Source organism: Plenodomus lingam (genome assembly GCF_022343315.1).
Source record: "Plenodomus lingam strain CAN1 chromosome Unknown contig_9, whole genome shotgun sequence".
In the NCBI taxonomy this organism is placed as follows: domain Eukaryota; kingdom Fungi; phylum Ascomycota; class Dothideomycetes; order Pleosporales; family Leptosphaeriaceae; genus Plenodomus; species Plenodomus lingam.
Genome location: NW_027093973.1, coordinates 562,813 through 585,963, shown reverse-complemented (window position 1 = coordinate 585,963; position 23,151 = coordinate 562,813). Strand labels below are relative to the sequence as shown.

The window sequence follows — 23,151 nt, the reverse complement described above, 5'->3', positions numbered from 1 at the left end:
GCGTGAAAATATTCCAAGGAGTAATGATTAATTTCACACAAAATCACTACTAAGATTAGAGCAACTATTACATGCATTGTGCTCTATGTTTTGCACACAGGTTGCTGTCAAAGCGACTACAACGAGGAGCCACATAAAGGTGCATTAGGCGCATTCCTTTCTGCACATAAGCTCGATTATGTGCGTGATATCAGACGGCCTACTAAAAACCTTTGCATGCGATCCCTTAATCTATCCAAAGTGCTCACAACACCTGATTAAGCGACCTGTGCCCACAAAAGGAAGGCGTTGCTTACGGTTCTAGCATCTTGAAACGTGCACACGAGAGCCCAGTCTGTGGGCCCAGTCAGCTGTGGAATGCCGAAGACCGGCCCGTCATCTATAGGGTAAGCTCGTTCCCTGTGTCTTCTATAACTTCACGCTTGCGTATAGTACCTCCTAAAGGCTTCGGCATAGATGGTCTACCCGCACGTACGACAAGGTCGATAGAGACAGTATTTTGATCTCCGAAGGATCATTCCGTGAAGGTTTGACCGGTAAAGACTGCAACCTGATCGGTAGCTTCCGAAGGCTCAAATTTACTGAAAGGTTTAATAAATCAAGTGGAATTTAGTGGACTTGAGTCTAGATTGAAAAGAGCCAATAATACAGAATTGGACAAATCGTGTTGTGCATGCACTGATCCAATGAAACATGGATGTTTCGTGAAACAATTTCAAGCCCTCTAATTGCTCCTATAAGATTGTTCTAATGACTCCTATAGCCCTGTACTATCCGATTTAACAATTTTTTTTTGGAATAGAAGCGGGCAGACACAAGCACCAGTCATGGCTGATTTGACTATGACTTCTGTGAACGATTGGTCACGCGCTTCCTACCCTGAGCGACTTAATGGAAGATGACATGTCTTGACTAGCGGTCGTGAAATATTTTACTTATGGAGTATTTTGCTTAGTCGGTTTGAATTCGACACAGATGGAACAGTATTCACCATTACGTCGCAGTGGTGTCTTTTCGCTATGAAGACCTGATTGCATCATGAATGAAGGTAGTCAACAAGTTGTGTGACGCGGAAACGAGATGTTTGTTTGGGCTTGTACCTATGTCAGAGGGCGAATTTAATTGCTCATACTGCTGACACTGCCGAGTTCTTGTATTATTGAGGCCAATGGGGATTTATTTGTGGCGAAGCCTAACCTAGGTCGTGGAGTAAGTCAGCTCGAAATGTTCCAGAAAAATGCGTCAAGATGCGAGCCAGGCCTGATACCGGACGATTTCAGGGAACCAGCTGAACAAATCCCACTTCGATTATGTTTCGTCAGTCTTGATACTGCTAATCTATTGAAGAGTATCAAAGATTAAAAGACAAGGATTATGTACTTCGATACTGGGGCGCGAGGCCCGAGGCGGTGCTCGGTCAAAAGAGATATACTGAGTCCATCGTCACTATAGGCTAAAGCACACATACCGCAAGATTAACAGTGGCAAGAAAGTGCATCATACTGCATTGGATGTTTGCAAAGCCGCTCAGCCTTAGTGGAGCAGAAGTGATAGCCCATCTTCTCAGACTCTTCACGAATCACAGATGATGCATACTGCAGGCTACCCCAATACTCACTAATTTTCTAAGGGAGATGAGCCATCTAGACACGGCCAGTAATTTCCAAGGTGGAACGGATGCGTAGTTCTGCCAGCGTAAGGGAGGCCCAGCGGAGGTTGCCTAAACCGTGATTTGACCTCTTAATTTCCAGTTGTTGACAGCGCACGACGTGGAATACAACATCATTGCACTTCGGGCGGTTTATCCACGGCCTGGTCAAATTTATTTTGCATCGTCATTGTTCTCGTCTCCATCCACTCATAATCCCATCCGCTGCAATTTTGTTTTCTTTCTGTCAGTGTTTCCTCGGGTATTGTAACGTTTTAAAGAAAGGCAGGCAGCATAAAAGCTGAGTATGCCATCATAAATGAAGACAAGATCTGTTCGAACAATGATCCGATGCCAAAGATTTGACACTAGTCAATTAAACGCTATGTATCAAATGCAAGAGCGCTATACGCCACAGTTCACTGCGCAAAGCGCGGGGGTAGTTTCCGCGGCATTTCATAGATGTACCTAGATGAACAGCTTCTACGTGAGCTGCAAGATGCGTGGGGGACTAGAAATTGAAGGAATGAAGCCATAATAGCGCAACATTAAATTTGTCATGTACATACATGGCAGGCGAGGCTTAGAAGGAGTGATCAGCATTGGAGGTGCGATCCAGTCCCCAGTGTGCGTCCCCAGTTGTAGTCCCCAGTGTTGTTGGCCAGGCACAAGAAAGGGGCTAAGAGCTACTGCCAACAAAAGAGTCCAAACAAGGAGGGCATGCGCCTTCACTAGTCCACTATATAGTTCCCGCGATTTTGACTGTCTCCGTGGACATTCAAAGTAGCGTTGTTAGCTACTCATATCATAGTGGAACCCATTTCCCCCTAATCAATCAGCAATAAGCCACTCCTCCTCAAGCCTTAGCTGCAATATCCCTCCCATCATCCTTGTGAGCGCAGAAATGAACACCCCCAACCCGAATGTCACGATCGCAAGACACTCAGCACTCAGAGTAAAACTTAAGTCTCCAATCCTATGAAATAATACCAAGTCGCCTTCCGCAAAGCCTCCCCCCCAATGTACAATCGCCATGTCGAGGATCGTATACGAAATTCTGCGACCCAATCCTCTTAATTGTCTCTGCTGTTAGTTTCGCATATACGAGATCCGCTCACACACGCATTACCAATTAAAAAGATAATAACAAAGCAAGTCACAATCAATAGCCTGGCGTCAGCTTTTCATTCTCTTGCTGCGGGATGCGGAAACAGGCATCTCGTTGTTTCGCTCCAAGGGGGCGAGGAGGTGAGACATTGATAGTAGGATGGTGGGGTACGGAGATTCAAAAACAAACACGAAATGCACATATATACATATGCTGATGCGCATGTATATGCACAGTCGATGCACGAAAGAACGACACAGTCACACCACCACCGCTACTTAAATAGATAAATAGAATTGCGGGTCGCTACAGGAGAAATGACGAGGATAGTCCAGCGACCCAAAGCGTAGAGCAAGGTCCTTGTACTGATGGCAATTATTCAGATACACACTACACTACACTAGACAGTGTCATACCCGTGGGCATGCAAGAAGGAAATTGACCGAAACATACGACCGACCAGTTACTCCACTTTCGACTATTTTACCTTTGTAAAAGAAAAGATTGAACGCCTCCTACACCTATACACCTTTCGCCTCCACCACATACAAACAGCACACATACCCTCGCACAACCACCCAGGTATCCCAACTCACCCAGCGTACTCCCTGAACCCCTACCACTCCCCGGCCCCCATCCCCATCCCCATCCCCATGTCTAACCCAAGCCCCAACCCCAGCCCAAAACCCTCAACATCCTCTCCCCACACCCCCGCCCCAACATCCCCTCCTTCCGGCGTCCGCGGCTCATCCACACTACCCGGGCTCGGGGAGTCTGTAAATAATGAGTCAGTGGGACTATGATCGAAGAGGTAGTCCGAAGCCGAGGGTATGATTTGAGTATGACTATTTGCGTTCGCATTGTCACTCGGATTTCTTAGGGAACTAGGCTGGCTCGTTGGCGGAGGATTCGATGAAAGGTGAGGTAGGCCATGAAGCAAGGCGTGCGGCATGAGGGATGCTGCGTATGGTCTGGAGGCAGGCGACGAAGAAGAAGAAGAAGAAGAAGAAGAAGCGAAAAGGTCGAATGGGTTATGGTGATTGGGTATGAGGGATGGGGAACTAGAGCCAAAGTCGCTGCTCATGGATGCATCTTTGTGCGTAGACTGGTAGTTCAAGTCTAAATCGTCGCTGCTCGTGTACGAGGAATCGGGTGTGTATAGAGCCTGCGTACTCAAGCCTTGGGTCTGTGTTTGAGGCTGCGCTTGCGTATGTGAATACATGGGGTCGAAGGCTGCTGGCACACTACGGTTCGCATACGGATTACTCCGGTACTCTTGCTGTAACTGCATCCGATTCGAGCGGCGCATTCTTACACTGCGGCGCGCCGCCTGTCCACCTTTGGACCCGGATGCTTGGCGTTGGGGCTGCGGGAAGTGCGAACGTTGACCCCTTTTGTTGGGCGCTTTAGAGCGGTAGCGAGTTGTTGATTTGACGCCTTCGCGGATGGCAGACTCGCTGAGACGCCACATGAAGCCTTTGCGTGATTCCTCGCCTGGCTGGTCGACTTTCTCGAAAGCCTGTGGTGTGTTAGTGATTTATTGTACATGTAGCATAGCCAGGTATCAAAGCGTATGAGAGAGATGGAGGAGCCAATGGGAAATATGAGTCGAAGAACTTACGCCGTTCATGGAGAGGTTGTGTCGGATGCTATTCTGCCATCCTTTCGTCTCTGATGCAGCAGCTTTATCGGTGTATTTTTTGAACCAATCGTAGATGTCTCTGAGGATCATGGTGTGGCCATCTGCATGGAGCAGCGCCTGGTAGATTAGTTGTGCGTAGGGCTGCTCTTTGTCGATAGCAATATCGCCTCCAGCATCACCACTGTGTGGGTATGGCGAACCGCAGTCTTGGGGAGTTGACGCGCGAGTTATGTTCGAGTAAGGACTTTGGTAGCCGAAATTATCTTCTATCTTGATGTGCGAATTGTAGCGATGCGGCTCGTAGTCGTTGCTCATTTGCATGAGATGCCCATTACTTTCCTGGTCGGAAAGGTCCATATTATCAGCATGTCTTGGGGGCTCAATCTGAAAGGCGTCAGGCGGATATGTCTGTGCAGTGTTGATCTCAGTGGAGAGACCAGTCCCATCGATACCATTGTAAGATCGAGGACAACTGGAGTCGGGGTACTGGCTGGAGTACGCAAGGTTATAATTGTCAGTGCAAGAGGAGCCATTTTGTGAGTATTGACTGTAGTTTCCGCTTCCGGATGAGAAAGAGCTGGAGAGCTGATGGCTGGCGCCTTCATGGTCAAATGGATGAAAAGCAAAGGTGTTGGGTGCTGTCCACTGCATAGAGTCCGGCTCGTCAAGGCCCGTAATGTTTGATGATGCTCCTTGACTGTGGAAAGGTAAATTTTGATGATGAACTGCAGTCGCCATTGAGGGTGTCTCCACAGACGACCTAGGGGAAGTGGAAAGTGGCTGATTCTGGGCATGAGAGGGAAGAGGTGCACAAAAGGTACTCTTGCCATGTCGAGCCATACCAAAGCCGCCTGACAGGTCCGCGGAAGACGGTCGGCGGGGCGACTGCGAAAGCGGCATAGTTGCGCTGTTGTTCCTGGTGGGGACTGCGCAACAGTGAATGAACGGTATCGATTAGCGGTAGATAATGAACAACGGCAGCACTACTCGTACGACCCAAGGAGTCTCAGAAATTGGGAAGTCTGAACGATCAGAGCTGATACCAAAACAAGTGAAGCGGCCGTTAAGACATTTAGAGGTGCTGATAGACGCCACGCAATAAGGATTGGATAGTGTACGCTTTCATTGTCACGCAAAGCAACCCCATGCGGGTTCCTACCGCCAGCACACCTGCAGGCTTGTTTCTGCAGACTGCGCTTGAATGGGCAAACATGAGATCTCAGGGTGAGGACCAGACGCCCTGCATCCGGCCGCAGGGCTGGTACCACGGAGCCGAAAGAACCGACGCTATACACGGCTCGGGCGGTGTCAATACACCTCACCGTGCAACTCGATGCGAAAGGCAGATTATCTACTGTGCAACTATGTTAGCCAATGAACTCACACTTGAAACTTGCTGGCAGGTTGAGACGGGTAGCCGCGTCTGTTCAAGCCTACCAGCAACGTCAGTGGACGGATAGCAGCCGCGCCTTGATGCCCGACACAATAGAAGGTTCGACCGACGTGGCTGGCCGAATTCCGTGCATGCTGTCTAGTTATGGCCCACTGAAGACATATCTGACGGTTCGCCAAGGTTCCATATGTGAAGGCCCAGCTCGTATACGGACTGGTAGATGGCAAAGCAGGAGGCTCATGCCTGGTGATTGCCGGCTGACAAGCATATCTTGAAGAGAGTAATCCTGTCCACGTGCAAACTTGGCTCGAAGAGGGCATATAGTACACATGTACGTCTGAACAAGGGTTTGGGCATGTCCAAGCAAATGCAGGCAGCCTGCAAGAAGGCAGAAGCGAGCAACCGTTTGGGATAGCCCCCACAGTGGAATGTAACGCAATCCTTCCATATCCTCCGGTGAGTCTCTTGACAGGCCTGCTCGAGCGTGCAGCCGTTGTGTTTGTGGCTGATTGGACAGAGCCATGGAGGAGGCATGTCACCGCTCTAATAGTCAATACACCGCCAACATACCCTGTACTAATCTGGGAATATAAGTCGGTGTTGATGGATCGCTGGGTATTTCTTTGGGTCTGCCAGCCTCACCGATCGTCACCGCCACGAGGCGGTATCACGAATGCTATGACTGTTGAAGACGTATTGGCTGATAGGAATGGATTCGTTGGACGTGAAAGTAGCTAATGTGTATCCCAGGTATTGTGTAATGTCCGCCCTAAAGACTGTCCTATCGCGAGAAGGCTCCCAGGCAAGGTCGCTGCCAAATATGGCGGGGTCGGGAGTGCAAGTGACGGATAGACTAGCATTACTTTCGATAGTAGATCTGCCACATGTTAGGAGTGAAACCATGCACCATGGTGCGCTACATACCTTCTTGAATTGGAAGTGAAGTTGCAGAATGCCCTGTAAAGTGTCAATCAACCGTTCTTACCTTCGTAGATTCCGTACAGTATTGCAGAGTGATGCGAGTTGACTAAGACTTACCTTGTCGAAACTACTTTTGAAGCCACGTTCACGCTTAGCACTGTAGTCCCATTCCTTGTCGACGATTCTGAATGCGATATCCGTATACGGGGGCCCGGCGATGAACCGAATGAGGCACGTGTCATCCTCACCAGCTGGTGCAAACGACTGACCCTTTTTACGGCCATTTTCGCGCACGATCTTGTACGTTGGCGCCTTGGTTTTGTCAATTAGGTCAGGATAGAATATATTGAATCTGTAGCCCTGCACTACTTTTGGTGGTGGGTTGTCGTGATCGTAATGCGTCTGATTATATTTGTTCCATTCGTAGCCCATCTGGACGCGGTTAAAGTAGCGGGGTTTCCTGGGGGTGTAACTGCTAGCCCATTGGGGTTTTGACGTCGTAACCTCTTCTTCGGCCGCGAATATTTCTTCACCGTCTTCAACTCCACGCGCCACTTCTCTTTCGTAGAGTGCCATGGTCGCCTTGGAATAGTCCTCTTTTTCGACCGGTGCGAAGCGTGATGCGCTGGTGGTGACGGCCTGACTGCTCCTGGGCTTGATGTCGCTGGTTGCATGATCTTCCATGACGCTCTGGGCGGGCACATAGCCCAGCTTCTGGATCTTCCGTCGTTCATTGATCTGACTTGGTTAGCTTCCGAGCGAAGATTGAAGGCACAACAGTGTCAGATGACCACGTACCACGCTGTCGACAAACGCCTTCTCCTCCATTTGAGGTAAAGACTTGTCCTCTGCACGGAGCTTCAAGAGCGGTTGGGGATCGAGTGAGGCGTCGTAGGCTACCGTAGTTGGATGCGATTCGTCTGACGGCTCATCACGAGTGATCAAGTCGTAGACTTTTCTTTGCAGCAATGCAGCAGCCTCGGCCTGTTGCTTGCGCAGCGTCTGTAGGCGTTCATTCACGATCTCTTGGGACACGCGCCGTAGCTTTGCCTTTGCCTTCCACACGCGCAGACTCCGCAACAGTTGTTCCCAGTAGTCGTAATCGATGGGCTCGTCTGAATCCAGCTTCTTCTTGACCTGGACCTCGAGAGTCTCCAGCTGCTCATATGACTTGGGCGCCAGCAGCTGGTCAATGTCGGCAGCCACGGAGCTGGTGCCCCGGGCTTCGGAGGCCGACGACCTGGACTTGCGGCGAAGATCTTTGCATATGGTCTTGAGAGACTGGTTGTTGGGTCAGCAAAAATGCAGTGAGCAAGTTATGTATTGATAAAGATAGAAAACATACACTCCAGTATTCGCGGTTGCTGCGGTTCGTCTCCAGGGTGAGGTAGTTGTCGATTTCCTTCTCCAGCTCGGTCAGGTCGGCATTGTCCAACCCCTCTAGTACGCCTTCGGGATCCACCACGTCCAGGTCGTGATTCTCAGTTTCTTCATCCAATATGTTCTCCTCAGTCTTGTCGATAAAGCGAAGGGTGACGGCCAGCCAGTCGATTGGCCGCGCCCGCCCGCCCTTGACGCGTAAGGCAGCCTTCTTCTTTGCCTGCTGCAGCACAAAGCGGTCCTCGTCTGCCACCCACGCTTCTTCCGCTGCGTTGGTCGACCGTTTTGCTGCATGGTCGTGTGAATGCGCGTCTGCAGAGCGCTTTGCAGGCACTGTAGAACCTGGCGCACTTCGCTGCGGCAGACGAGTGCGTTCAGATCGCCAGGGCGGTTCACGTGATGCCATGATTTTGTGAACGCCGAGACACGTGTTTGATCAGTGTTGTGTTGAGCTTTGCCTGAAGCTGTTACCTTTCCTTTACGTTACATCGACAGGCTGTCTCCTAAAGTTTTGGCCGAGGCTGGTGACGTACGAGAGCGTCGGAGGTCCTTTCCCACATCCGTGTTGCGCCTTACCGTATTAGGTAAGGTCACTAGGCACGCCTGCCACCTTTAGGACTGCCCGCTGCCTAGAGCAGACCTCACGTGGAATCAGGTCACAGCAACCACTGGAGTGAAAGGCTGAAACGGGTGTGGAATAAGTAATTCAACTACGGTATACTACCGCCCTCCGACGTGATTCCAAAAAATGGTGAGCTACGGCTATCCACACTAACATGTCTTGCTGGCGCCTTCTTCCTCTCGTCGTGCAGTCTAATGACAAGCCATTACCCCAGCTCCTAGTCAAGCCAGACTTCACTCTTGACTCCTACAAACTCTATGTTACGGATCTGAGTAACATTTGGGCAGAAGAGCTGGGCTTGGAGGACATCGTGGGCCGAGCTTCCACTGAGCAAACACCCATCGAAGTCAGCAAACATGACACCACCCAGCTTGCCATTCTCCTCGACAACATCAAGAAAGCTCTAACAAGCTCGGAAGATGCGCTGTGTCGCATCACTCGTAGCCATGGCGATGGTTTCACTTTACACACCAGTGTGGCCCTCCCAAAACCTCTTGATTCCTTGAAGTGGAAACATCATCTCGAGAAGCGCACCTCGATCATCCTCAAAAACGAGCTCATTCTACCCCTTCTAGTATCCTCTCACATCCAACATGAACGAATATCTGGTCTCATTTCCACCATCTACGACAAGGATAAGGCAATCAACCGGCTACTGGACCAGTATGAGTCCAGCAATCTTGACCTTGCTGCCGCTTTCCCTAGTATTGGCAGCTTGAAGGCGGGAAGAAGGACGATCAAACGAGAGCAAGCGGTAAAGCACATCCCCGAATTACAACCCTTCAGCGAGGAACCATGGAGGGAGCACACAGGGCAGTTGAAAGACTCGAGCGTTACAACGCTAGGGCTCTTTGAGGAAGCGCTTGTGCATAGCACACCAAATGTGCCGCGAATATTGAAGTCGGAGGAGAACGGTGACGCGTGGTGGTTTGAGATTCCTAATACGTTGGCTGCGCTCGAGGATACGGCAATGATCAAAGTGGAAAAGTCTTACACCAAAGAGTCACATGAAAACTCTACTAGCATTTCGAGCGATGGCGAAACAGAGGACGAATTCGAGACGCATGAAAATTTCAAGGTAAGTACTATATATATTGTGAATGAATGCAACTAATTCTCACCTAGAAACGCAATGCACCTCATAGCAGCGACAAGGCCATCGAGGACGCAGAGAATCTGGCTTTGTTGGAAGACGAAGATGCCAATACGAGTACAGAAGATGAAGACGATCTTGATGTGCCTCGTAAAAGTCTACATCAAAGACAAAATCAAAGTCTGGGACGTCAAAGCAAATCACCAACTGTCACATCGCCATCGCCAGCTCCATCTGTGGAATCAGAATCTCTACAGCAAGAGCCTGTGAGACCTAAAACGGAATTACGCACCGGCGCAACAGCGAAGCCAACGCGAAAGGAGATATGCTCGCCGCCTGAAGCAACGAGTTCATCTAATCCAAAACTAAATATCCTACCATCTCGAGAGTCTGTGCCACCTTTTCAGATGGAAATCGATTCTCTAGCAAAGACCACTCCCAAAAAGGCGCTAAACCAATTCAAGATCGGAGGCAAAGCCAAACGCACTGAAAATGAATCGTCTCAACGCGGGACAACTTCGCCAAGGGCGAACCGGGTCAGAACAACAGCATCACCTACCGTGGAACCACCCTCATCATCACCACGACAAGCAAGTTTAAACGGGAATATGACTGTTCCAGATATTCATGAAGAAACGCCTGAAGAGAAGGCTGTACGGAAGCGAGCAGAGCTGAAGCGTAAAAAAGAGGAGGCGACCAGAAAGCAAGCCGGACAAAGAAAGAAGAAGCGATTTTGATGCTGTGACCGAAGCAAGATGCACTGGGGGCATAGAGAAAATGTTGTCGCAATGAACATTCAGGATTGATTCCTCGTGCTTCGAAATGCCCCGTCATTACTTGGTTCCTCCATGACTCTGAGCCGCCCTCCATCATGATCAACTGTACCATGACTGAAGACTAATGTTGATGGGCAATGCTATGAGCTACCGCCAAAACAGGCTCAATTTAATTTCACTACCATGGAGCAATTTCTTTCTTGAGCAGTATTCCGCCATGAAGTAAGTGACAGCATTTACGCATTTTTGCTTGGCGCTCGCTCCTTCCATGAAGGTTTGTTTATCATCGTCTAGTCAAACCGCACAACATGACTACCTCTGATTTTGCTTTCTACACTTTCCTCATTTGTGTATTGGTCTGACCTACCATATTGGATCAGTTTTTGGCTGAAGAACATCGAGCTTTCCGCCGTGCGACAGTCGACAGCCGCTATTCATCAATATGTGCAAGTATGCTTTCAACCAACAAACATTCAATCTGGATCACACTTACTCTTGCAGGTATAATTACATCTACCATTTTGCATGTCAACATGGCGAGTTCACTCGATTGACTCCCTGCCCTCACGCAATAGCACTCGGCTTGTCTCACATGTAGGCGCTTCCCAGACGCGTTGTCCAGCCTACACTTACTCACTGCTACAGCGACAATCTTTCGCAAGACAGTGCCGACGCAAGTCCCTCACCAGGTAATCCTACTTGCCCATCATCTTCTCATCCGCCCACAACATCCGCAAACAATAACAGCTCTTCATCCTCGCATACTCAGCCACATCATCATAGCAACATGTCGACTCTCAGGCCGTCCGAAGCTGGGCACCCATGTATCCAGAGAGATGCTACGACAGATCACTCGCAAATGACTTCCGAGCTTGCCTTCACTCCACGTTCCGTTCTGAACAGTGAAATGCATGTCGAAGACGCCAGCCCCTTCTCTGGTGACTCAACTAGTCGCAACTGTGACATTGAGTTTCCTTTGTACAGCCGAGCCACACTACCTATGGAAATCGTTCGCGAAGGTATGTTTGTGGAGGGCAATTTTCATATTCGATTCTACTTTGTTCTTCCAGACCGGCTGACATCTGTCTGTTGGTGATACAGAGGATCGCATCCCAATCGCAATCACCCGGTGCCTTTCAGGTTCGGATGCGGGAACCGTTCACGGTCATCTCGAAGAAGATCAATTAGCTCATGCCCAGTCCCATAACACCGGACATGCTGGGCAGCCTTCATACAGTCCGCGAAAGTCGCTGCCGTCTCATTGGCTCCCGAAAAGCAGCGGCCCGAATCTTGCGACAGCGCAACGCTCCAAAGAACGTTCGCACAAGAAGGACTCTCAGAGCGGCTCTCCGATCCAAGTCAAGACTATCCGTGGAGCACGTTCGGCCATTGATTTTCGCAAATCGTATGACATAGAGAGCCCTACATATTTGACAAAAGAAGCCCTTGCTGCTGTCGAGAATGACATGTCATCTCCGACAAGCGCAGATGGCCTACATAGACTGCGTCGCTCGCCATCCAAGCCGTCGTGGCGCAGTCCCGCCACCTCGCCACTGCGAAGTAGCCCAAGCCAGCACACGACGAATAACATGAAGATGTCGCCAACTCGGGCTGGTCTGCTCAAAGCTGGTTCAACATCAGGTAGTCACTCGAGGGCGGCCAGCAGCGTAACGACGTCCTGCAAAACTTTCCACACTGCGAATGAATCGCCTGTAAGAAGTCCTTCAGGCACAGAGCTGAGCTTCCACTCAGCTTCAGAATATCCTGAAGATGCTCAAATCCCTCATTTGAAGCTTGATACTGATGTTGAGCTGCTACAGTCCCATCGTCGCCATGACAGCACAAGTCCCGTCAAGCAACAAGCTGCGACCGTTGGGAAGACCAAATATACCAAGCCGAGACTCGCACTGCACATTCCCATTACAGGATTCATTGGCGATAGTGACTCGGCTGCTTCGCCATTAGTGATATTGGGCAGCTCTACGACCAACCCAAGGTCCTCTAGCCCAGATCTACCACGATTGCCTTCTCGTATCCCTCGCGGCACTGCAACTGCCAAGTCCGGTAGTGCCTATAGTGCGACGCAAAGCTCACTTCTGAAGCGGGCACAATCTGTTCGCTCATTGGCTACGAAATCGAGCATTCAGAATATTCCCTTTAATGAGCCACATCAGATCCCTTTGCCGGAAACTCCTGTAGCTTCTTCGCTTCGTCAGGTTCGTACGGTTAACAGTTCAGGCTCGACCCCTATCCTGTCACGTCACTCAGCTCGGGAAACTACTAAACCCTCTCATGGGTTAGCTGGGTCCCTAAATGGCTATTCCTCCTCAGAAATTGACGAATCCGACCAGCTCACCCGACTAGCACTAGAGCCTGTATGCCTTAGTGTAGCATATACACACGACTCAAGTAGGCTCCCTAATTGTGACGGCACTGAGCCTGGATCACGGGCTACAAGCTCTGCAACTGTTAAGGCTTTGCCATTGCTCGCGAAGCCTGCGCCAACGGATTCTTCAATTACATATGGCCGCAAGAAGGCGGATAGCCATGGTGTGACCATTGGTACGAATTCTTATCGTCACACGTCAAAACTACCCACGATCACCGTCATGATGACTGATAACCCTGATCTGATTGCCGATTTAGGGAGTCTCAACATACGTAACAGCATCGAAAATTTCGAGCTCCCGAGTTCCAGAATCAAATCCCCTACAGATTCGTCAACACGTGGTAGGACTGTGCGGTATGTTTCTGAGATCCGAATACAGACAGAGAGTCAGCATTCATTACGATCTAGTGGTAGCTCTGAGCTTCGTGCGACTGCTCCCGAATTCGTGCCTCGGTCTATCGTGGATAAACCAATTCAATCTAACCAGAATGGTCTGCCTCAATCTGCTTCTGAGCCGCCCGATGTTATTCCCACCGATGTGTCAGATCCGCCGCAATTCCAGCCGGCACCTTGGTTTCCGCTAGACATGTCCGGACTCGACAAGCACGGAATTCCATGGTTTTACTACATGAATCCAGTCCAGGTTGCTTACGACCAAGGCTTTCGCAATGGCCGCTCAAAGTCTCCCCGCAAGTTCAAACACAAGAAGCAGCGACACTCACTCTCATCTCCAACTGATGTACATAATTGCATGCCAGACCAGAATCTGCCGCCGTGCAAAGCCATTACTGCGGCCCCGCCTCTGGCCACCATGGGTCAGCGATTGTCTTCGAGCGAGTTGATGCCGCCTTCTCCCATTCCTGATCATAGGCGCCAGCAGGAGTCGAACGAGAATATGACTCAGAGTAGCAGTGAATCCCTAACTCATAGAGCTGAAACGCGCAACGATCAAATGAACGACAGGGATGTACCCTTTGCTCGCCAACTAGACCATATCGCCCAGCAAGACGTTCTCGTAAATAACACCAACATCGAGCGCCCCCACGGTCCTCGCATCGACTTCAGATCCATCCAAAACGTCACTCGCGAGCAAGAGTCCCGCAACCCACGTTACACAAACTATCACACCATGTTCACGCGCCACGGCCGCTACCACCATCGCCACGCCGGCAACGGCCTATATAACGGTCGGGGCAGCGTCGGTGTCCCCATGTTCGCGACAACTCCTTTCCCAGACCCCGCGCCACCTCAGGGGCGCCCGCCTCTGGGACCGGGAGGTAGACCTGTGGTTATTGGCACGGAAGCTTGCGGAATGATTGATGTTGTCTTTGCAGCGGAACTGGGTGGAGGTTGGCCCTGTAACACATGCGCGCCGGACCACTGAGGGTGGTTTTTGCAGCTGGTTTTTGCAGCTACCTCTCCTTCCTTTCCGGACCCTTGCTTCTGGAAGATGCCAGGGCTTGGTTTTGATTGATGACGAAGAGGAGGTGTTGTCAAGGCCACAGATTGGATGACGAAGCCAATGGGTGTGATGGATTTCTTTGTTTCTTCTTTCTTCTCTTCTTTCTCTCTTCTTCTCTTGTATTAGTATCTCATGCCCCTTTCACCTTGTATCCCCTGTTCTCTCCTATAACACAAACGATTTGAGCCGCTTCGTTTCCTACCACAAGTCGAGTCGAGGCAAGGTGATTGGGTCAAGGGACCATTGTAACACAACACTCACTGACAGACTCACACACTTTGTATAACCGATAAGCACAGCAGGAATCTTGGAATTCCTTGACGAATAGCATTAGCGAGATGGGAAGTAATGGAATGTATGAACTTTTATGCTGTTGCCACGTTGCTAGTGTTTGGTGGTTGGAGACGCGATGATGGCTGTACATTGACGTCTTGGTCGGTTCAAGGATCGGACTGGAGAAATGTTATGTAGGAAGGGGCAAGTTGCATTACTGCGGCACTTATGGTGTTGGCTTGGTGTATGTGATCTGGGGGAAAGATAGGACGGTGTAGTATGGCCAAGACGCTACCGCATCACAAGCAAAGAAAGTCATATCACGGTGGGTTTGGAAAACAGGGAGTGATGAGGAGAAAAGGGGATGGGGAGGAGTGACTGTGGAGGATGGGAACCAGTGTAGTGTGTGGAGGGGTGTAGGATCTCGGTAGGGGGCGGTGGTTTGCGTTGATTGGACTACATTTAAATTACATAGCACTTGAATTATCACTTTGGTACGCAGATCAAATATTGAAATGTTTACACTAGTGATTCAAATTAGGCTGGCTGGTTTTATATTTCGAAAGGAAAGAGATATGTCAACGAAGGGTGATCGTTGAAGCGAGAACATGCACTGCTGAACAACAACGCCGTTGCCTTATCGATAGCTTACTGGCCTCGGCTACCTACCACATGCTGACTAAGCTCATCCCTTGACAAAACTCTTCGATTCGCCGCCAACCGCTCTTCTTCTCCTCTTCAGAAAGTTGCACCCACAGAAATTTGACTACAAGTTTTCTTCCCTATAAATTTGCAGTTGACAAACAAAGCTGGGGAGACCGAACATCTTTGCTCCCAAGAACTGCCTGCCTTTACACGAATGGGCAGATGGTCCCGTAGCTCCGAGACATACCGTATCTGAAGCTCTTTGCTAGGCTTCCTTCGTTGTCGCTGTTCCGCATACAACACGTCGAGAGAATCATCGCACGCGATGTATGCATAAACGCCGTCCCAAGGCGGTAGATGTGATCGCTTTGGCAAGCAAAGGGTGTCGAGATGGCGCGCAAGACCAAGGCTGTCGACCACCTTGTAAATCGTATGAGTAAAATGCGTCTGGTGGATGAAATTGCAGCCTCTTCGCCCAACGCCATCAAGTCAGGTGTGCAGCCAGATGTCAAAGAGCAGGATGATGTTGTGCGCCAGCCGTTTCGCTTCTTCGACCTGCCCTTCGAGCTCCGCCTACGCGTCTACGAGTTCCTCCTCATTTTTCCCAAGACCATCGACCTCGACCCTTCGAACCACCGCGTCGTCGCCCCGAATCTGCGTCTGTTTCTTGTAGATCATCGTATGCACGAGGAAGCGTCGCGTGTCTTCTACGGCCGCAACACCTTTCGCGTGTTTCCCATTCACGGGCGCTACATTAATCGCAAGCACCCGCTCCTCGCTTGGTTTCCCCGCCGATACCGCGCACACATAACGAGGCTGGAGCTGCGCCTCGGCCCTGGCTTCACACGCCCGCCGAAATGCTGGGTCGTGGATAGCCGTCTGGGTCTGGCGGCGGCGAAGAAGCTGTATAAGCTCAAGATCTTCATTGAGATTGATCCTGCGTCCAATGAAGTTTTCGAAGGCTTCCGCGTGGGACAAAACTTTTACACAGAGTACTGTGTCGGCTTGCTTAGAGCTTTGCTGGGGCAAGTGGCTTCGATTAGCGAAGTTGAGTTTGATGCATATCCGAGTGTATCGAAGTCAAGCCCGCTGTTGAAGGGCTTACTAGAGGAGACGAAGCTGAATCAGAAGAGTGTTACCTGGGGCTCTGAGAGGGGTTGGGATAAAATTGTCGAGGTTGATTTGGTCAAAGTGTTGCAGAACTTGGGTCTTGATACGGCTTGAGATCTGTAGAAGGTCGACAGGCCGCTCATGTGGGCGAGCTTGGTACATATTACAAACACTTAGCAGTTCATAGCATTTACAGTTAGCGTTTTACCAAGGCTATTTTACTATAGTAAACTCACTTTCCTCTTCACCACACACTCTTTTGTTCTGCAAGTGTTATGCCGATTGATCGGAGTGGTATTAGCGAGATCTCGTTTGACTATTCACAGTCCATGGGCCAAGATACAACGCACAATTTGACTTAACACAGCGCAGTGAAGAAAGAAAAATAAAATCGCCTTTGATTATTCAAGGTGATCGCGAGCATGTTTCTGTGGAGCATATCAACACTATAGTATGCCTTGTGTTGCAATTGCTCACTCACATAACTTGGGGCGAGGTTGCATTGGATTAGTATGATCTCACGTGAGGATTTGCAAGATGGTACGGTAGTACCGAAGGGAATCGATCGGAGTCAAGATCCAAGTTTATGGAGGTCAAGGGAAGGAATGTGCAATGCTATAGTTTGAACAAAAATATAAGCCTCAGGAAACAGCGCTCGCTGACCAAAATACTCAAGTCACTTTCCCCACTTGGCTACCTCAGCTATCATGTTCCAGTGCTGGGAGATGGTGGAATTAGAAAAAGCAGGGAAACACGTCGGTATCATTCAAAGAAGGAACGGGCAGAGATAGGCAGGTAATGAAGCTGTGATATTCTACATTTAGATTCAAACGAGAACCAGTGCAAGGATGACGATAAAAGTCTACAGCTAAGAGCTGTCAGGAGGATGCGGTGGCAAATAACGACACAACGTCCATTTACGGCAGAACTTACAATGCGAGCTTGCTTGGAAGGGCGAGATGTGCTGTAAGTCAGTTGGGTTGATCATACAGCCTGAGCTCTCACGCAGCAAAGTTACTCGGCTGCGTTTTCATCGACGCCTGCCACTTCTCCATCGACTTCCTCTCCAACATCTGCATTTCCTTCCATCGCCTCCACCTCCTCCCCAACCATCCAAATCTCCTCATCACGCCACACCACCAAGCCAACAACCTCATGCGCACACGCCTTCCAGAAAGTCATAATAGCACGGAAAGGCCCAAACGTACAGCCATCCAGGAATGTTCGTGGATCATGTCGACGGAGACGAGCCAATATTCCCTCATTACAGACACGTAACATAAACTCCCGTAACATGGTTTAGAGTATACATTCAGTTCGATACGTATCTGACCGAGGGTGACCATGCGTGAGCCAGTGGTGACAAGAGTTCTTTTGAAATAGGCACAGGAATTTTTGAAAAAAAACTTGGTGAATTTCTTGATACCTCGGGAGACACCACCGGGAAGAAAAGGCTTCAAGTTGCTGGATCAGGGTGGGTGTACTTAGCCCACGTTGTGTCGCGTGGGTTTCGAGAGCGGGAAGGAGGGCGCGCATGTCAGGGAGATAGACCTCCACTACAGTACAAAACTGGTTTACAGTAGCTATATTTATCTAAAGTAGACTATAAAGTAGTATATATAGAAGAAGTATACCTAAATAGGGTTTATTATACTATATATTCTATAAAAGTAAACTACTTTTATTTCTACTTCTATTAATCTACTAGTATTATATAGTAATAACTAATTTCCTACTAACTATTAAAGTATTTTACCCCTCCTCTCTTTAATCTTCTTTACTACCTTTACCTTTACTGCTACCTCTACCTCTATTACTACCTCTACCTCTATTACTACCTCTATTACTACCTCTTATTAATAGAAATATTATAACTTATTATTATATTATATATATATATAGTATAAAGCTAATCTTCTCTACCCCTTTTAGTCTTAGTTAGGTATTATAGTGTATAATAGAAATACAACTACTTTTTATACTTAATTTAAACCTCTACTATAAAAGTAAATTACTACTTTAAACCTATTTATAGGTATATATAAGGGCAGTTTACACCTATATAGTAAACCCCTAGGTCACCATTCTACTGTAAACAATTTTGTACCGTAGTGTCACAAGATGTCAACGATCACGAAGTACTCATGCATCATGTCACATTCTCATCGTTTACTCCCGACACCCTTGAGAAAGTTCCAAACATAGAATAGAAGAGTGGAGAGTGTTAAGTGCGCTTGAACCATCGAATTTCCAACCACTTGTCCCGACTGCATATCTTCTCCACATTCGCTACATTCCATAAAATAGCCTGACCTTCCCCTGAAATATGGTTTTAAATAGCAACTGATGCTTTGGTCCAGTGCTATGGTCAATCGCAGACATGCCCCTTGTGCTACAACATGTCACAAACTTTCTCTCCATGATACAAGCTTTAGCGGTGACGATTGCGCGACAGAACTTCCAATATGCCGCGAAACCGCATCAATCAGCTTCTTTTGACGACTATAGTCTTCTTAAAAGTGCCCTTAAGGACGCCTCCATCGCCAACCTGTACAGCTAGTCGCTTGAAATTATTGAAGCCAAAATCTCAAAATTCAACATCCTACTTCCGACGAATCAGCTTGATGAAGCAATTTCTCCACATGTTACATTCGCTGCTGGCCACGAAATCGTCACCATGTGTGAGAAAATTCTTCAGCATTACATCCAAGACTTGAGCTCCAGCGACATGTCGCCTACGGAAGGCTTGACGTCCCGCATTTGTTTGAGTTGCTGATCGACTATTTCCTCATGTGGACGGTAGAGAAAAGCTACTTTCTTTTCCGCGTCATATTATAGGTAGTCCTGGCGAAAGATCTCTCGTCTGTAAGTTCCGCAGACCTCACTCCATGGTCTTCCCTGGTAGGTAACATAGAGGTCGAGCTGGAAAAAGTTGCCATCGACTTCGAGCATGTATATAAAACTGATGCCGCCAAAGTCATTTGCAATGGTATCTAACAGTGTATCTGCAACGGCTGAATGCTGGCTTTTGATGCAAGAATGAGCCTGACTGATGAACGAGGCAAAACTTTGGGGCAAGACCTCGCAGAGAAGATATATGTCGGATTGAAAGTCAGCAGTGCCACGCGCGAATGAGCCTCGAACATATCCCCTTTCGAAGCCCCTGAATTGCGGGAAGAATGTCAGAATTAGCTCAAGGATGGGAACTTGTGGTAGATCACTACTAGAGGCACATGGTTTTGACAAAAGTGCGCTGCGCATGTCAATTTTTCCTGATCTGAAGTCCTGATTGTAGATTCGAGTGATTTGCTTCTCAATCTAGGATCTTTCGCGGCTGTCGAATCCCGTGTCACCATACATCTTTATAAGAAGATCGTAACTCGTTTCATCTTTGAGCTCATATTTGTGAAACATTTTCAGAAGATCTTTCTCAGCCTTTTCAATGCCCTAGTTGAGCAGAATTGCCTGTGATTGTCTAAGAACATTGACACGTTCTTCGGACCCGACCTATGGCAGCCGCGTGCCATTCTCGTCGTTACAATTTTCGTGTTTGAGCATTTCACGTATCAAAGCATACAGGCAAGCTGGACAGTTTCATGGAAGAGTGTGAGTGCATGAATCCAGCCCACCTCAGAACGTCCCTCCTCCACCCACCCCAATCTAGTCTCAAATTGACAACACAATTCAATTCACTGACATTCAGCCGCACCGTCTGCAAGCCCTGTACCCTCTCCAACGGTCTAGCTCTCCCACCTGGAGCTCACCTTATCATCCCGGCAAGCATGATCTCCCTCGATTCCTCGCTGTACAATTCAATCCACGAATTCCAGGGCTTCCAATTTTCTGACGCCCGCGCTAGCTCACCGGAAGATTTGCACAACTACCAATTTACGATGGCGTCGACACAAGCGATGCATATTGGGTACGGCCGCAGTGCTTGTCCGTGAAAATCTCTTGGCAGTATGGTCGTGAAGGCATGCTCGATTAGTGTTCTTCTTGAATTCGACCTTAAGCTCTTGGATAAGAGGCCTGAATGTCGGGCGCTCGGAGTGAGGAATTCACCTCTTGGCGACGCAGAAATATTACTACGTACCGGTAGGAGGCAGCCATAAGCTAGATGTACAAAACAAGGCTGCAAGCCGCCAGGTCTCTACGTGTTTTCTGCACTTCTACGTAGATTTAACCGTAGTACTGTACACTGACATCTCGATAAATCCACATACTGAACCACTACATGCCAGTGAATTCATGTTTAGTTCAACCTTCGTACCTGCATGCCAAGCTCTCTCAATGGAGCCCCAGCTTTTCAAGGTGCTCGATAGCAACACCCACCACTTCATATATTTTCCCCACATCTCCACCACTCCCGACGCTCGTTGACCCTTTGCCCCCTGTTTACCTCCTAGCGCACCTGCGACCTGCGCGACCCACTCGTTTGCATTTAAGCCCTTGGATGAGTGCTCCTGTAGGTATACGTGTTAGTTCAGCTAGTCAATATGTCTCTCACAAAACTTTGAGCAGAGCCTACCGGTGCAACATAGCATCCGTGAGCAACTTTTTCTGTGGCACTGTCGACGCCGATTAAATACACACTCTTGCCATAGTTTTGGTTAGATATGTGCTTGACTGCCGCAGAGATGGTTCTGGCGGATGATTTGGAGGGGAGATTAGCGACGAATGAAACACTATTGCTATTCTGTTCAAAGTGTGTATCCACGAGTTGAATGGCGTCATTGAATTGATGTCTCTGAACCTCTTTCTGCTCTTTCAATGTGGTCTTGACGACTTTTTCGAGGCGCTTTGTGAGCGCTTTCTTGGTCAATGTTGGGATAGCAATCCTCGCAAGTTGAAGTTGAGCTTCCTTGACGCGCTTTTCTTTTTCGAAAGAGAAAGCCATGTGCTCGATCGGATTAAGGCTCTCAGCTTCAAAAGAGCTAGCTACGCGTCGGGCTTCCAAGGCGTCTTGACCAGTCACGGCGACGATTCGTCGGATGCCCTTCGCAATGCCATACTCTTCGAGTACGGTAAGCTCTTGGACTTCACTAGTTCGCTCGACATGAGTTCCTCCACAGAACTCGATACTGTACTTCCACCAACCTTTGGAAGCAACGTCAGAGACGAGATTTTCCACAGGCATTCCGATGGAGACAACTCTAACAGGGTCAAGACACGTCTCGCCAAGCACAGCACGCACACCTTGTTTTCGTCTCGCGGTTGATAGATTAACGTCCGACGCAAATAACAACTTTCCATCCTTGATGTACTTGTCTGAGATTTCCTCAATCCGCTCTAACTCCTCATCAATAACACCAGTCTTGTGGGAAAAATCGAACCGTAACTTCTCCGGTGCGAGGAGCGATCCATGTTGCTCAACCTCTTTCCCCAAGACCTCCCGCAGTGCAAAATTGAGAATGTGCGTTCCAGTGTGGTTCATTCGAATTGGTTGACGTCGCGACTCGTCGTATTCGGCGAGTAACTCATCGCCCACTGCCAACGAACCATACTTCAAGAAGCCAGTATGAAGCACATATCCTTTGTAGGATTGAACGTTTCTGACATCAAGCTCTGCAAGATTATCAATGACTAAGCGTCCAGTGTCAAATTGCTGACCCCCAGACTTAGCGTAGAAATTTGTCTTGTGGAGGAGTACACCAAACTCTTCACCCTGAGGAACTTCGAGGTGCTTTTGACAAACTTTTTGTTGAAGTAGATGGCCTTGAGTGTCGCCTGTATCACTCCTTTTTGATATTTTGCTGTGCCGTTAGTTGTAGGTACGTCATCTATCCTATCTACACTACGGTAAAAAATTGTTTACTGTAGAATGGTACGCTAGGGGTTTACTATATAGGTGTAAACTAACCTCGTGTATACCCGTAAATAGGTTTAAAGTAGTAGTTTACTTTTATTAAAGTAGTAGTTTACTTTTATTAAAGTAGTAGTTTACTTTTATTAAAGTAGTAGTTTACTTTTATTAAAGTAGTAGTTTACTTTTATAGTAGGGGTTTAAATTAAGTATAAAAAGTAGTTTTATTTCTATTATACGCTATAATACCTAACTAAGACTAAAAGGGGTAGAGAAGATTAGCTTCATGCTATACGCACATATGACATAATAATAAGTCATGATAGTTTTACTAATAGGAGGTGGTGATAATAGAGGTGGTGGAGGTGGTGATAATAGAGGTGGTGGTGGTGATAGAGGTGGTGGAGGTGGTGGTGATAGAGGTGGTGATAGAGGTGGTAGAGGTGGTGAAGAAGATTAAAGAAAGGAGTGGTAAAATACTTAGATAGTTAGTAGGAAACTAGTAGATTAATAGAAGTAGAAGTAAAAGTGGAATACATAGTATAGTAAACCCTATTTAGGTTTACTTCTTCTACCTAAACCACTTCTTAGTCTACTTTAGATAAATATGGCTACTGTAAACCGGTTTTGTACCGTAGTGCTATGCTAGCGAGATCGTGAACGGTGGTCTGAGAGTTAACCTTCTTTTCACCCCTGCTAGTCTCGCGTGCGTTTTCCTGGGCAGCAGACACTTCCTCGTCCTTGATATGCAGGCCTTGCTCTTCAGCTATTAACTTGGTCAGGTCGATCGGGAATCCATATATGTCGTATAGGCGCCACACGTATGCTCCATGAAGGTACTTCGAACCCTCAGACTGACAAGCCTGAACATATTTGTTGAACATGG

At 48.4% G+C, this 23,151-nt stretch overlaps 8 protein-coding genes across 8 annotated transcripts; 5 read left to right on the top strand and 3 right to left on the bottom strand.

The window, feature by feature from the left end:
* Window positions 1-3,372: 3,372 nt before the first annotated feature.
* Window positions 3,373-5,298, bottom strand: IAQ61_010726 (uncharacterized protein; the record flags this gene model as incomplete). The annotated part of the gene is made up of 2 exons (XM_003834685.2): window positions 3,373-4,275; window positions 4,378-5,298. 2 exons carry the CDS (start codon window positions 5,296-5,298, stop codon window positions 3,373-3,375), a joined length of 1,824 nt encoding a protein of 607 aa, XP_003834733.2.
* Window positions 5,299-5,543: 245 nt separating this feature from the next.
* On the top strand, window positions 5,544-5,858 carry IAQ61_010725 (uncharacterized protein; the record flags this gene model as incomplete). The annotated part of the gene is made up of 1 exon (XM_066098904.1): window positions 5,544-5,858. One exon carries the CDS (start codon window positions 5,544-5,546, stop codon window positions 5,856-5,858), a length of 315 nt encoding a protein of 104 aa, XP_065951062.1.
* A 792-nt stretch (window positions 5,859-6,650) lies between these two features.
* IAQ61_010724 (uncharacterized protein) lies at window positions 6,651-8,607 on the bottom strand (the record flags this gene model as incomplete). Its single annotated transcript, XM_003834684.2, has 5 exons — window positions 8,058-8,607; window positions 7,511-7,993; window positions 6,830-7,450; window positions 6,716-6,748; window positions 6,651-6,668 (listed from the first exon to the last, which is right to left on the bottom strand). The coding sequence occupies exons 1-5, from the start codon at window positions 8,496-8,498 to the stop codon at window positions 6,651-6,653; spliced, it is 1,596 nt and encodes a 531-aa protein (XP_003834732.2). The 5' UTR covers window positions 8,499-8,607.
* Window positions 8,608-8,760: 153 nt separating this feature from the next.
* On the top strand, window positions 8,761-10,703 carry IAQ61_010723 (uncharacterized protein). Its single transcript, XM_003834683.2, has 2 exons — window positions 8,761-9,792; window positions 9,840-10,703. The coding sequence occupies exons 1-2, from the start codon at window positions 8,869-8,871 to the stop codon at window positions 10,542-10,544; spliced, it is 1,629 nt and encodes a 542-aa protein (XP_003834731.2). The 5' UTR covers window positions 8,761-8,868; the 3' UTR covers window positions 10,545-10,703.
* A 667-nt stretch (window positions 10,704-11,370) lies between these two features.
* IAQ61_010722 (uncharacterized protein) lies at window positions 11,371-14,356 on the top strand (the record flags this gene model as incomplete). The annotated part of the gene is made up of 2 exons (XM_066098903.1): window positions 11,371-11,602; window positions 11,724-14,356. 2 exons carry the CDS (start codon window positions 11,371-11,373, stop codon window positions 14,354-14,356), a joined length of 2,865 nt encoding a protein of 954 aa, XP_065951061.1.
* Window positions 14,357-15,742: 1,386 nt separating this feature from the next.
* Window positions 15,743-16,576, top strand: IAQ61_010721 (uncharacterized protein; the record flags this gene model as incomplete). The annotated part of the gene is made up of 1 exon (XM_003834681.1): window positions 15,743-16,576. The coding sequence occupies one exon, from the start codon at window positions 15,743-15,745 to the stop codon at window positions 16,574-16,576; it is 834 nt and encodes a 277-aa protein (XP_003834729.1).
* Window positions 16,577-17,138: 562 nt separating this feature from the next.
* On the top strand, window positions 17,139-17,740 carry IAQ61_010720 (uncharacterized protein; the record flags this gene model as incomplete). The annotated part of the gene is made up of 3 exons (XM_003834680.2): window positions 17,139-17,221; window positions 17,331-17,428; window positions 17,477-17,740. Exons 1-3 carry the CDS (start codon window positions 17,170-17,172, stop codon window positions 17,738-17,740), a joined length of 414 nt encoding a protein of 137 aa, XP_003834728.1. The 5' UTR covers window positions 17,139-17,169.
* Window positions 17,741-20,945: 3,205 nt separating this feature from the next.
* Window positions 20,946-23,149, bottom strand: IAQ61_010719 (uncharacterized protein; the record flags this gene model as incomplete). The annotated part of the gene is made up of 2 exons (XM_066098902.1): window positions 20,946-22,200; window positions 23,106-23,149. 2 exons carry the CDS (start codon window positions 23,147-23,149, stop codon window positions 20,946-20,948), a joined length of 1,299 nt encoding a protein of 432 aa, XP_065951060.1.
* Between the last annotated feature and the right edge of the window lie 2 nt (window positions 23,150-23,151).